The sequence below is a fragment of the Copadichromis virginalis genome, linkage group LG7 (genome assembly GCF_057382275.1).
Source record: "Copadichromis virginalis isolate Kocher_CV1m ecotype Utaka linkage group LG7, C_Virginalis_male_GT1.1, whole genome shotgun sequence".
In the NCBI taxonomy this organism is placed as follows: domain Eukaryota; kingdom Metazoa; phylum Chordata; class Actinopteri; order Cichliformes; family Cichlidae; genus Copadichromis; species Copadichromis virginalis.
This window is the reverse complement of record NC_140624.1, coordinates 47,996,584-48,011,816: the sequence shown is the minus strand read 5'-3', so window position 1 is coordinate 48,011,816 and position 15,233 is coordinate 47,996,584. Positions and strand designations below refer to the sequence as shown.

General features: G+C 40.3%; 1 protein-coding gene across 1 annotated transcript in view; it reads left to right on the top strand.

Annotated features, from left to right (window-relative positions):
• astn2 (astrotactin 2) overlaps nucleotides 1-15,233 on the top strand; it is a 295,633-nt gene that overhangs the window by 138,391 nt on the left and 142,009 nt on the right. Inside the window, exon 7 of the mRNA XM_085463840.1 lies at nucleotides 3,205-3,372. Coding sequence (XP_085319966.1) covers nucleotides 3,205-3,372 — 168 coding nt within the window. The remainder of the gene's footprint in view (nucleotides 1-3,204; nucleotides 3,373-15,233) is intronic.

Below are 15,233 nucleotides of genomic sequence, written 5' to 3'. Positions count from 1 at the left end.
GTTTCAGAGCGCTTACAACAAGATGCTTTTTTGTTACTGCTGACAAAATGTAAGGCTGTCATATCCATATACAAACAGCAACAAAAGGTGGCCACAATAAAGACTTGGCACAAAATAGGAACCTGTCGCCTGTCAATGACTCGAGGATTAAAAACAATGAAGTTTGTCCACTTACTTCTGAGCTTTGTGGGGCAATTACTCAAAAAATGTATTACAAAATAATCACGGTTTTTTTGAGTGTCTATAATGTTGTCTTTTTCTCCCTCTCCATAACACACATAGTGTAGTGTAAATCTCTGCCACTGGCAGCGAGGACGCTTTCAAATTTAATATGGAGAATGATTATTGACTTATTTTAGTAACCTTTTTGACCTTCTACTGCTACTAGCAGTGAGGAATATCAAGTTATACACAATAATTATCTAAATTTTTGGATGCCCCTGAAGCCCTCCTTTGGCCTAATGATCAGCCTGCGAGGTATCAAAAATCATATTTGGAATTTAATGAAATAATCATAGATATTCATGATAAACCAGCACTCGTGTATTTTAATTTTGCCGAGTCCATGAGCTTCACTGTAGTGCGACACTCACTACTGCATTTAAGCCCCACTACAGAATAAGATATTGGACGAGGAAAATCATGTTGTGCATTCCATACTGCATGTGTGTTTACTGCAGGGTGAACATAAACTGTACACCTCTAAGGAGTTAAGATAAGGGTTTTAGGATTCTAGTTTTGTTTTTCCCCAGCAAGCAAACTGTGTGTGCTGGAACTCGGACACAGAAAAGCAGACACCTGAGGCAGAGCAGATGTGGTAAAAGGCAGCTTAACCCTGTAGTCTGGCATGCATACAGTCGGCAGCAGGCAGGCAGTCAGAGCAAACAAACAAATCCAAGAGATAAACAAACAAAACAATTCCAACTGGCAAGCAACACATAACTATAAGTCACTTCAGGAAACGTACAAGCAGACAGACGAAATGCTCTGTTTCTTCTGTCTGCTTATATACTTTATAAGTTGACACAAAGGACGTGAGTTGCTCTATATCTAATATATGCTGGTACGATGCAGGTGAATAGTCAGGTGGTGATATCAGCCATTAGCATGATGACTAAACTGAATGTGAGCAGCCAGTTGCCATGACAGTGAAAGGTAAACAAAAACAACTACAAAGCATTTATAATAATCACTAAGGCTACAGCTAATGGGAGCCTAATGGAAAAAAATGAGATAGATAGAGAGAGAACAGAAGTTTATTTACAGGCAGGTAACAAGAAAGGAAAACTGGAGCAGCAGATTAAGAAGACTCAGATCATTTAGCCAACATTGTGAGATACGCAGCTCAAAATCAACTAGTAGTGGAATTAAGTGTACCGACATATTCTTATGTTTTTATATTGTAATTACTCCAGTGTTGCTTTTCTGTTAACTGACATTCACTTTAGAGTCATGGTGTAAATACCTTAATTATATTTGCAAAAATAGTCATATTTTAAATGTGACTGTCTGTCAAAGAATCTTATCAATTAGATACCCAGTCATGTAACTCAATTATCAAAAACATGACATTGTGTAGATAATTGAAATAATACAGCAGTATACAATAGAGGAAAGCACAAACAACTTATTAACGAAAAATAACACAAAATTATATGTGTCAATAAGTCAATGAAATTTTTTGTTGCACCCATTCATTATTACTGTCATTATTTTGATTACCGCATTGACACTGATATACAATGCTTTCTTTTTCTCCCCATTCTTCTGCATTTGAATCATAATATGCAGAGCTAAGTGAACAATGCTCCTACTCCCCAAGTGGGATTTCTTTACAGGACTCAGAGAAGGCTGCATATCAGCTCTCTCCTCAGCATGTTAGCAGAAGAATTTACTTCTGCCAGTATCACTGTAAATGAGACCTACTGGCAGAAAGGGGCCTTGTCATGCTTACCTTTGGTCACTTTGACCTCGTAAAGGCTTTTAGCGATTTATTTTGGGCTTCTGGCATTTTGCTGGGTACTGAACACTTTACTTTCAAGAACACCAGCGATCTTTCATATCTATTGAAGATTGTTACCATGGTTATTTTGCTATGACTTATACAGAATTATGCACTTATTAATTGAAAATGTTCAAAACATATTGATTGATTCAAAATGTGTTTTACGCCAGACACTTAAACCAATAAACAATGTGGGATCATCTGACAAGCTATCAAATGTAACAGACAAAAACATGCAGGTCATTGGTCTCGATAAGATTGAATGCTAACACATGGTTTGGTACTTAATTTTTAGGGAAAACCAAGTACATTTGTTGAAGGCTTTGTGTTGGTCACACTGTACTGTGGCAGTGTTTTTCTGTCAAATGAAAAGAAGCAGCTGATGACTTTTCATGTGTAGGAGGAAACAAATGGCAGTGTATTCTGTCAGGACCAAAATGTTAAAAGGGTAAAATAAATAAATAACAGAGAGAGAACAGATGAGTTTTGGGATGTCATTGCTTTGTTTGTTACAGAATGTAAAGGCGAAACATTATTTGTTATTCTCATATGAGCTGTATATTTTACCACAGCACAAAGGACTTGCACACATCCATCTGATGCAGTTCATCTAGCTGTACCGAACCTGTTTGTTTTGTTTTAATATATAGATGTTCTAATACATTTTGAATTCACCTGGACAAAGAAATATATACTGTTAATGCTTCTGCAAATGTACCGTCCATGACCCATAATATAGCTGTATAAGAATCCAGAAAGCCTTCGCACAGCTCCCTTTGGAACCAAAACTCATTGGCATCAATTAGAGATAATCTTGTTCGGTGATTGGAGTTTAACGATTGGTCTGAGAGCAGTAAGAAAGAAAGGTAAGTCAGCGTCATTAAGCATAGCGTTTACTGATTGACTCGTGAAACCCTTTTAGCCCCTCTACTGCAATTACCAACAACACCCAATCTATACACATTATAGGTCTTAATTTTCTCATTTAAATTCAGTCTGGTCAGATGGGAAATGAAATTACAGTGAAAACAAAAGATTTAGCTACTTTCCAATTGATTTTGCAATAGAACCTCAAACCTAGAGCATAAATACAACACAATCACATCTGTTCTGCTTTTCTGTGGTTTGTTTGTTTATTTTTGCCTTTTTTTCATGCAAAATAATTGGCTCCTGTTTTGTTTTGTTTTTCTTTTTTTCAGGAAGTAGTTTTGTGGTGAGCATGGGCAGTTTCTTGGATGTTTCTAATTGGTTAAATCCAGCAAAGCTAACTCTCTACTATCAGACCAATTCATCCACACAATGGGTCCAGGATTACTGCGGCCAGAGGACCACTGAACCCTGTGAGCAGATTTGTGATCAGGACACAGGTTGGTGCATACAAATATGCAGACACTGACGTCTAACCATTAAGCCTTAACCCTTGTTTTTAGCATTTTTTTTTAAAGTGGTAAGTACTTCAACAGTGGAAAAAGTGCAGGTGTATATAGAAGACATTACAATGAGATCTCTATCTTGATGTTTTACTGATTAACATAACATGTGCTAACTTTTAGTTGTATTTTGTGACATAAACCCAAAAGTTAAAGTAAGCTAAAAAAAAAATAAAATAAAATAAAGCTGAAACAGTCGATGTCGTCTGGTTCAGAGTCAGGAGATTTACACCACCACTCACGACCCTGTGTTTTTCATGTGGACTTTTTCTCATTTATAAACAGTATAAACATGGCTCTTTATGTTCAATATTGATACCGCTTGTCAGTAAGGGCATAGACACCAGAGTGTACCGTGTCGGAGATGTCAGTGCCTTTGGCAGTATTTGAGTCCCTCCGCAGGAGAATGTTTTGCTATAAAATGATAGACATGCTATTCCCATAAATTTGTAAAGTTGTCATATTGAAACTGCGTAAACAATGGAATTAACAAGAAACCGGCAGCACTGTCAGTGAAGAGGCCACGTAGAAATACAAGTGTGTAACAGAGATTGTCACTGTTTGCATTCATCACAATAATTATATAGAAGCTATCCAACTTTATTCCACACTTTAAATGAAAAATCGAAAGAAAACAAGACAGAATCAATAGATCAATTATACGGTAGGTTTTTTCTGTAAAACATTTCATCCTTACTTTGCTTTAACTTTTGGTTGGCCTAAAAGCACCGAAAGGAGCTGAAACTATGTTTTCATCATGTTATAAATAAAATGGGAGTTAATGTATATTCCACATTATTTTGTAAGTCTTCTTTCTGTGCTGTAGGGAAAGAGAGGAACTAGTCAAGCTGAGCAAAGGTGTGTGGTTAATTTCTTGAGTAAATTACTCAAATAATAGTAACAAAAGTTCTTACATCAGAGCTCAGCATATGAGGCAACAGCATTTCTACTATGTAAGCAAAGGTCCTTAATGTCTTTTGCCCCATTCAGGAAAATCACCAGCTGCCACTGCAGTGTGCTGCAGTGTGTATACAATCACCCTGTATGGTTTTACACCTACATTTGCTGACCTTAAAACTTTACCAACAAATGCTAAGTATGCAGCATGATGATATTTATCTTGCCTTGAGTGTCCTAATTCCCTTGTGTTTTTCATGCCCAAGTAGATAAAGTCTAAGCTCATTAGAATGGATTACATCTGTAATGTATGTGAAATTTATGTAACCCTGGTCAAGGACGTGTTGAGGGCTAATGCATAATGTATTAGAGTTCCAGACACTCAACGCAGTGAGTACACAGGAAGATGCCAGAGATGGAGCTGCACGCATGTATTTGTGAAATCTTAGTGTGTGCACTTAGGTATTTCATAGGTCTGCATCTGCACATTATATTTACTCATTCAAATCCAAGTATGCTGAGCATTTTGGCTTTATTAGCACTAGAGTCTAGCTCTGCTCTCATCTTTCTGCATCCATTTCTCTTTTCATCTGTCCTTTATAGAAGATTATTTAATCAATGACAGTATGCGCGTTTGTTGTATCTCCTCAGGGCAATCACATCCATCCAGAAGTAGAATGAAAGGTGCTCTTCAAAGAAGCTTTCCATTTCTATAACTAATGTAAAATATAGCACACTTATACCCAAGCAAGCATACATATATTTTTGAGACTGAAGGACTTGTTTAGCATATAAAAACATAACTATAAGTGCACTTGCGATGTTTACTTGGATGTAAAAAAAAAAGACAAGTAAAATGGCCAGACCCCGATGGATGGATGGATGGATGGATGGATGGATGGATGGATGGATGGATGGATGGATGGATGGATGGATGGATGGATAGATGGACCGACCACTCACAGGGCTACCAAATATTACAACATTGAAAAACTGACTGATATGGATGACAGGAAAAATATATATAAGAAGAAACATTGACTTGAATCTAATACAAGCTGTGAATGGTGGCATTGTTTTCTGTTGGCTTATGGGCAGAAATGATAAAGTTAAGGTTTAATTGCCAACAAATACTTATTATACCAAGCAACAATACCAATAACAAAAACAACACTAAAACTTTGTTTCATTAATAAACATATGTTATACAGGGAGTGCAGAATTATTAGGCAAATGAGTATTTTGTCCACATCATCCTCTTCATGCATGTTGTCTTACTCCAAGCTGTATAAGCTCGAAAGCCTACTACCAATTAAGCATATTAGGTGATGTGCAACTTTGTAATGAGAAGGGGTGTGGTCTAATGACATCAACACCCTATATCAGGTGTGCATAATTATTAGGCAACGTCCTTTCCTTTGGCAAAATGGGTCAAAAGAAGGACTTGGCAAGGCTCAGAAAAGTCAAAAATAGTGAGATATCTTGCAGAGGGATGCAGCAGTCTCAAAATTGCAAAGCTTCTGAAGCGTGATCATCGAACAATCAAGCGTTTCATTCAAAATAGTCAACAGGGTCGCAAGAAGCGTGTGGAAAAACCAAGGCGCAAAATAACTGCCCATGAACTGAGAAAAGTCAAGCGTGCAGCTGCCAAGATGCCACTTGCCACCAGTTTGGCCATATTTCAGAGCTGCAACATCACTGGAGTGCCCAAAAGCACAAGGTGTGCAATACTCAGAGACATGGCCAAGGTAAGAAAGGCTGAAAGACGACCACCACTGAACAAGACACACAAGCTGAAACGTCAAGACTGGGCCAAGAAATATCTCAAGACTGGTTTTTCTAAGGTTTTATGGACTGATGAAATGAGAGTGAGTCTTGATGGGCCAGATGGATGGGCCCGTGGCTGGATTGGTAAAGGGCAGAGAGCTCCAGTCCGACTCAGATGCCAGCAAGGTGGAGGTGGAGTACTGGTTTGGGCTGGTATCATCAAAGATGAGCTTGTGGGGCCTTTTCGGGTTGAGGATGGAGTCAAGCTCAACTCCCAGTCCTACTGCCAGTTTCTGGAAGACACCTTCTTCAAGCAGTAGTACAGGAAGAAGTCTGCATCCTTCAAGAAAAACATGATTTCCATGCAGGACAATGCTCCATCACACGCGTCCAAGTACTCCACAGCGTGGCTGGCAAGAAAGGGTATAAAAGAAGAAAAACTAATGACATGGCCACCTTGTTCACATGATCTGAACCCCATTGAGAACCTGTGGTCCATCATCAAATGTGAGATTTACAAGGAGGGAAAACAGTACACCTCTCTGAACAGTGTCTGGGAGGCTGTGGTTGCTGCTGCACGCAATGTTGATGGTGAACAGATCAAAACACTGACAGAATCCATGGATGGCAGGCTTTTGAGTGTCCTTGCAAAGAAAGGTGGCTATATTGGTCGCTGATTTGTTTTTGTTTTGTTTTTGAATGTCAGAAATGTATATTTGTGAATGTGGAGGTGTTATATTGGTGTCACTGGTAAAAATAAATAATTGAAATGGGTATATATTTGTTTTTTGTTAAGTTGCCTAATAATTATGCACAGTAATAGTCACCTGCACACACAGATATCCCCCTAAAATAGCTAAAACTAAAAACAAACTAAAAACTACTTCCAAAAACATTCAGCTTTGATATTAATGAGTTTTTTGGCTTCATTGAGAACATGGTTGTTGTTCAATAATAACATTATTCCTCAAAAATACAACTTGCCTAATAATTCTGCACTCCCTGTACAGTGTATACTCTATACTGAATACCATAAATGCAGGTTTAGATATTTAAATCGGTCATTTTTTACTCCCAGCATGCATGCAAACGCATTTTTCTTGTCCTTTATAATAGCAAGAGGTATGTTTTCAGGATGGTTTCACACAGCATTTCTATTATCTCCATCAATCCAGCTTCAGTGTCATGTCGGATGACAGGCACTGTTGACTACTAGACACTGTATCGTTGTATCTGGATAATCAGTCATCTGTGCGTTCACCTTCCCTCCTTGATCAAGTGCTACAGTGGAGGTCAGTAGACACATACATGATGCAACACTTCCTGCTGTCTGATAGCTGGGCAATAGATAACTTTAACTATACTTGGAACTATAATATCTGCCTATGTATATATACGTTGGGACAAATAACAGCTAAAAATCCTTTGAAAATTACTTAAAATGAATGTCAGATAATATCATGACTCAAGTTACCACTTTATTATCCTTTCACAGTCATGCTCCCTAAACATAGGCTGTCGCTAAAACCTTTCCATTTCTCATCATGCATAACTTCCTAAAGACTCACAGACCTCGTTGGCTGCTTTTGTTTTCCTCATTTAAAACGTTTTCTCTCTGGCTCCTCCAGCCGCAAGTAATTGGAAATGAAACTGTTGAGGTGTGTAACATGTACAGTATACTATACCCCTGGTTTAGCTTTTCATTTCGAGCACATACTGTGCTCATAAGCACGCGTCCGGACACACACTAAAATGCACACAAACACATACATGTAAGATGGCGCCGGTGAGGTCGGCTGCCGTCACGACTGCTCCGACCACTTTTTCTTTGTTTTTTAAGTTAGTTTTCAGCGTTTCTAAATCGGCAAAATCATCACCATTGGGTACATTAGGTATGACAGTGACACTCTTGTTTCTATTGGTATACAATGTACTCACAATTCGAAGTTTTTAACTCCGGATCCGAGCTGGCCGAGTGAGATCTTGAGGGAGAACAAAGGGAAGCGGCGGCGGCCTAGAGGTAAGCGAGCCGGCGTCAGGAACAGGCTGAGAGCTCGTGCACACCGCACACCTCTGCCTAGCATCCTGCTCGCCAACGTCCAGTCACTGGAGAACAAGCTTGATGACCTCAGGGCCAGGATAAAGTTCCAGAGAGACATTCGGGGCTGCAATCTCCTCTGCTTCACCGAGACATGGCTGAACCCAGCGGTGCCGGACCACGCCATCCAGCCGGCCGAGTTCTTCTCGGTTCACCGCACAGGACACGGGACTCGGGGAAGTCAAGGGGAGGCGGCGTGTGTTTAATGGTGAACAACAATTGGCGCAACAGTGCGAACATTGTTCCTCTCACACGCTCCTGCACACCAAATCTGGAACTACTGTCCATCATGTGTCGTCCTTTTTATCTACCTCGGGAATTTACATCGGTCATTGTAAGTGCCGTTTATATTCCACCACAAGCGGACACGGTCACCACCTTATGCGAGCTGCATGAGGCACTCACACAGCACCAGACACAACACCGGGACGCTGCGCTTATTGTGACGGGGGACTTTAATAGCGCCAACCTCAAACGCGCAGCACCGAACTTTTATCGACACATCACCTGCCCCACCAGAGGTGAAAGGACACTGGACCACTGCTACACTACGGTCAAGGATGGCTACAAGGCACAATCTCGCCCTCCGTTTGGCAAATCCGATCACGCCGCCATCTTCCTCATGCCAAAATACAAACAAAGGCTGAAACAGGAAGTTCCGGTTCAGAGGAAGGTCGTGCGCTGGACGGATTAATCGGTGGCCGCGTTACAGGATGCACTCGATGACGCAGACTGGGGCATGTTCAGAAACAGCTCCGACGATGACGTCAACGTGTTTACGGAAGCGGTTGTGGGATTCATTGGGAAACTAGCGGATGATACCGTGGAGACAAAGACTATCACAACGTTTCCCAACCAGAAGCCGTGGGTGGATAAAACCATCCGCGACGCTCTGAGATCCCGCACTGCTGCCTACAACACGGGACTCACGACGGGGGACATGGACCCGTACAAAGCCGCGTCATATAAAGAGGCGAAGCAGCGCTACGGGAGGAAACTAGAGTCACAACTCCAACAGAGTGACTCTAGGAGCCTGTGGCGGGGACTAAGGACAATAACGGACTATAAAGCCCCAACAACTGGTATGACGAACGTGGCCGTGACTCTGGCAGACGAGCTGAACACTTTCTATGCTCGCTTCGAGGCTGCAGCTAAGGTCTCCAACAATGCTAGTGTTAGCGGCGCTAACGGCTGCAGACAGGAAGATACTGCCAGCACCGGAAACGTGCTCGTCATCTCCGAGCATGAAGTAAGGAGAGCCTTCAAGAGAGTGAACACCAGGAAAGCAGCAGGACCAGACGGCATCCCAGGTCGTATCCTCAGAGACTGCGCATACCAGCTAGCTCCTGTGTTCACTGAGATATTCAACATCTCTTTATCTCAGTCGGTGATCCCCACATGCTTCAAAGAGTCCATCATTGTTTCTGTCCCGAAGAAACCCCACCCTGCTTCTCTCAATGACTATCGCCCTGTAGCCCTCACCTCAGTAGTGATGAAGTGTTTTGAATGCCTGGTCAGAGACTTCATCATTTCTTCACTACCAGACACACTGGACCCACTACAGTTCGCTTACCGTCCAAATCGTTCCACAGACGATGCCGTCTCTCATCTCCTCCACACATCACTCACTCACTTGGACACTAGAAGGGGGAATTATGTTAAAATGCTCTTCATAGACTACAGCTCTGCATTTAACACCATAATTCCCTCCACACTCACCACCAAGCTGGAGCATCTGGGACTCAGCTCATCTATGTGTCAGTGGATCTCCAACTTCCTAACTGGCAGATCACAGGCAGTAAGGATGGGCGGACATGTCTCAGCCTCCACCACTCTCAGCACTGGAGCCCCCCAGGGGTGTGTTCTGAGCCCCCTGCTGTACTCTCTGTACACATATGACTGTGTGGCCACTACCAGCTCCACCACCATCATCAAGTTTGCTGACGACACCGTCGTGGTGGGCCTGATCTCTGATAACAACGAGACGGCCTACCTGAAGGAGATTAGGAATCTGGAGAACTGGTGCCAGAGGAACAACCTCCTAAACGTCAGTAAGACAAAGGAGCTGATAGTGGACTTCAGCACTAAGCAGGAGAGGAACTACCAGACCCCTGTCATCAACGAGTGCCCAGTGGAGAGAGTGGACAGCTTCAAATACCTCGGAGTTCACATCACGCAGGACCTGTCATGGTCCTGTCACATCAACACCGTGGTGAAAAAGGCCCGTCAGCGTCTCTACCACCTCAGACGCTTGAGAGACTTCCAACTGCCCTCCAAGGTGCTCAGGAACTTTTACTCGTGCACCATAGAGAGCATCCTGACGGGAAACATCTTAACCTGGTTCGGGAACAGCACCATGCAGGACAGACGAACTCTACAGAGGGTTGTGCGGTCAGCTGAGCTCACCATCCGCTCTGAGCTCCCTGACCTGCACTCAATCTACAGCAGGCGGTGCTGGACCAAGGCCAGGAAGATCGTGAAGGACCTCAGCCATCCCAACAACAGACTGTTCTCTCTGCTGAGGTTAGGAAAGCGATTCCGCTCCCTGAAGACCAACACAGAGAGACTGAGGAGGAGCTTCTTCCCGCAGGCGATACGGTCTCTCAATCACACCACCACACAGTACTGACCCACACATATAGTTCTTACACACACACTGGACTTTCTGGACATTGTTTTCACTTCATCACTTAAATCACTTTAAGCATATTCGCACTGCACAAGACACTAAATAATGTGGATTGCACAACACTGGTCACTATATTCTTCATTTCCAGTTAGTCCTTGTACAGCTGCTGTTATTGTGCATATATTTATTTATTTATTTATATTTCTTCATACATTCTTATATAGTTCTATACTGTGTATTTTGTTGTACAGTTATTTCATTTTTAACCTTAATTTTTTTTATATTTTATTCCTTCCTAGTTAAATTTACCCTTTTTAATTTTTCATATTTATTTCCTATCTTATTCATAGCCTTTTCCTTTTTTTTTCTTTAGGTCATGAGCAGTTGTCTAAGCATTTCACTGCATATCGTACTGTGTATGACTGTGTACGTGACAAATAAAATTTGAATTTGATACAGCTCAAAGGAAACACTTATATTTTATCTGCCCAATGATAATACCTAAGGCCTTCTCCAATATTATAACAAGTGCAAATAGGCACCAGAACAACAGTAAGTCTTTTCTGTGCTAATATCATAAACCTTAAAATTTGAAAATTATCCAGGCAGCCAGAGATATTATTATGATGACATTGTTTATAGCATCAGTTTAATACAAGAGGAAGAGAGATGGTTCGTGCGATCAAGCACCTGCCATTGTTATACATTTCACGTTCTTAATTTATAAGAGGAGAAAGTGAGAGAGCAAAAGAATGAGACAGAGAATGAGGAAAGGATGGTGACAAATTTTATTGACAATTTTAAACTGGTGTTTACAGAGGATGTCATTATCGCTAGGTGGTGTGAGGCTGTGTGCCTGTTTAGACACCTGGCTGAAATGTACAGGGAAGGGACTCTCTGAGCACAGTTAAATAGTTGGTTTTAACAAATGGCTATTTGGAAGCATTTAGCTCTTAATTAGACCTACATTATATTTTGATTATTCAACCATTTCTTGGGAGTCACTGAGTTAACACTGAGTTAACATGCTCTTTCAAAGCCCTGAGAGAAGGACGTACATGGAAACATTAAATTTGCACTGATCCATCCAAAAGAAAAAAAGAGACTAGCTGTCAATACACATTTTAGTGGTTAGAGTTGTTCAAGGTTAACACGAGCAGAAAGTTTTACTCAACCTGAAAAAATACAAACATCAGATCAAAACAAGAGTTAAAGCCATTAAAATTACTTCGTTAAATATCTTTGAACATGTTGTTCTCAAAAATAATAAACAAAGTAAAGTAGCTCATAAGAATATACGTTTAATGACCCAAAACATCAGCAACAAAACCTAAAACAGAGCAGATGAGAGCATGAACCTGCTGAATCTGTTATCTTGATAACAGAAGCCAAGTGTACACTGTGAACGTAAAAGCAGTTACCACACTGCATTAGCAGCTCAGTGATATTCAACTTTAATAACCACACTGTTGCATTTTCTCTTCTGCTCAGAGAGACATTTTACTATTGGCTATCTCCTCCCTGCCACGCTTTTCTGATACGCTCACTGTTGCTGTTGTTCCTCAGATTTAAAAAGAAATTACTACAAGCCATTAATTCTTGCTTCAAATCTTCCTTTTAATATGTTACACCCATTCTGGGTTTTTAGATGGAGATAAAAAACCCAGAGCTTGCAAGTCATGTAAAGGTTAGTTCATTCAGCAGAATGTGTAATCAAGCAGACTTATCTATTTCTGTTAATCACTAGATCCTCCTTTAAATGCGCTTGCAGAAAGGTAAGAGCCCTGCTTCAATGATTATTTACACAGGCTGTTTAAGATTTACAGAAAATGTGCTCCTAGACTGGTGCACTTAATCTGAAACAAGGTAGGAAAGATTTACAGTCCTCCTGCAGCTTTGAGGCCTGTACTGCTGTACAATTCATCTACCTCTCCTGACAATCTAGTGGGAGCACTATGGGTTTTATGTCTAGGCCTTATGTATACCTCTGCCACAGCTGGTATTGTTAATTAAACTGTAAACACAACTTATGATAAAAAAGGAATGTCTAGTTATAACCAGCACAAACCAGTTTCTCTAATATCTGATTCAGGTGATACTGACTGAGGGGGCATGTACTGAGCAAAAATGCATGTTGTTGTTATTATTATTATTGTTTTATTATTATTGTCATTATTGAATAATACACTGGCAAGACAAGAAATATTACCATAGCCAAGATAAAATAGGGGAGAGAGTTTTGCTTTCGCCTTCTAATTAAATCCGAAGCTAAAGGAAAAAAACGTCCAATTCGTGACTTTGATTTGATTCCTCTCAGAAATAGCTATTTACAAAGAGCCGTGTTGTCTCCACAGTTATTATTAGGTCCAAATATCTGTCATCGGGAGCCATTTCAAACAAACATGTAAATCAAAGCAAAACATTACATTTGTAATTGCTGTTAGCAAGATGCACAAATCACTCATGTACTCAAATACTAACTCTCTTAATTATAGTAATTTATCATCAATTTTAACCAAATGGGTTCAGCTGTATTTCTTCTTCAGTACGAATGCTGATGTAGAAACAGAAAGATTATACAATTTGAGCAAGATAGGACCATGTCAAATAAACTGTCCAAAATGACTGTAGGATAATTAAAGTTTAGAATCATGAACTAAAAACAGTGTGACCATTTCTCTCTCTGAATCTCTGGATATGTGGTTAAAAAAATCTAACTATAGAAATCTGTGACATCTTGCTTCATATGAATCACATCATATCACTTTCAATATAAAATTAACTATAAGAGTAGATATATTTGTTGTTGTTGCTTTTATCTGTTTATTTATTCTATTCAAAGAGAAAGTCCATTGAGTTGGCATCAGTGGGAAATGTGGCCAAATTCTAACTGTGATGTAAGCCCTAAACTCTATTACATGACACAGTGCAAGTGAAGCGTTCAGCTAGAGTCTAGACACACTCAGCCAGTTCACTCAGCAACAGAGCTCCAGCAATTTAAGTATTACGTAGTTTTCTATTTTGTAAAAATGAAATAAAGTAAAATGAGGTATCTTCTAAACACAAACACAACTGGACTACAGTATTTAACAACACCAGATTCTAAAATCGATGGTGTTTTGCTTCTATTGCATTTTTGCTGATATATGCAACAAAACAAATAATTCAGGTTGCATCACTGTTGCTACTCTGGCACTAACATAATAATGGAAATGTTCCCAGTTCCTACCAGACTTCAAGGAGAAAGAAAATAATATAATAATAAGGGTACCTTACCAACATGTGTGGTAACATGTGATGTGACTGCTTATGCACAAGATTGATTTTTCTAAGCGCAGCCTCTGGCAGTCTGAAGGAATGCAGTATAACTAGGTTAAATATGTATGTGAAGACTAGCAATGGGAACGTGAAGTGTATGTGTGTGTGTGTGTGTGTGTGTGTGTGTGTGTGTGTGTGTGTGTGTGTGTGTGTGTGTGTGTGTGTGTGTGTGTGTGTGTGTGTGTGTTTGCAACATGAAAAGGATATCTGTTTGCCAAAAATGAAGGACCACATTCGATGAGCTTTAGTGGCAGAGTAGTAATTTTAACACAAACCTTAATATTTCCCTGACTTTAATGTAGTTTAGTGTAACAAAACCAACCATGGTGTTTTGATATACCAGCTCATAAAGACTACAATCCTGCCAAAAGTGTAAAATCAAAAATTGCATTTGTGAGCAGTATTTGTCCATAGCTAGTGGCGCACTGGCCATCAGGTGTACTGGGACAAAATCTGATTAGCTGGTTTACTGCCAAAAAGTCCATAAAGGCCTGCCTGTCCCTTACTGGTCCTCTTTATCCGCCTGCCGTTTGGGTTGTGCATGAGAGCATATTGTTTTCTGAATTTCTTTCCCAATACATCCCCGTTTAAAAAGGCTGTGTTGGAAGACCGCAGTTAAAGAATGTGGCAATCTGGACAGAAAGGAATATCACAAGTTATTAAAAAGACAGTGATATAAAAAAGTATTTTTGCCTTTTCTAATTTTCTTCATACGTTTCAGATCATCAAACAGTCTTTAATGTTAGACTAATATAAAAAAAATTAATTATAAAATGCAGATTTGAAAAGATGAATTAATTCACCAAAACTCATCAAAACCTACCTTGACCTATGTGGAAAAAGTAATTTAGCCCTAAACCTAATAAGTGGTTTTGCCACTCTTGGTAGCAAGAACTGCAGTCACACTTGCTGCTGTGTCCTGCTGTATAACCCAATTGTAATTGAGCCTTAGGCCATTAACTGATGGGCGGACATACTCCTTCAGGAATTTCTGGTAGAGAACTCAAAGAAGGAATTCATGGTTCTCTCTATTACGGCAAGTCAACCAGGTCCTGAAGCAGCAAAGTAGCCCCAAACCATCACCCTACC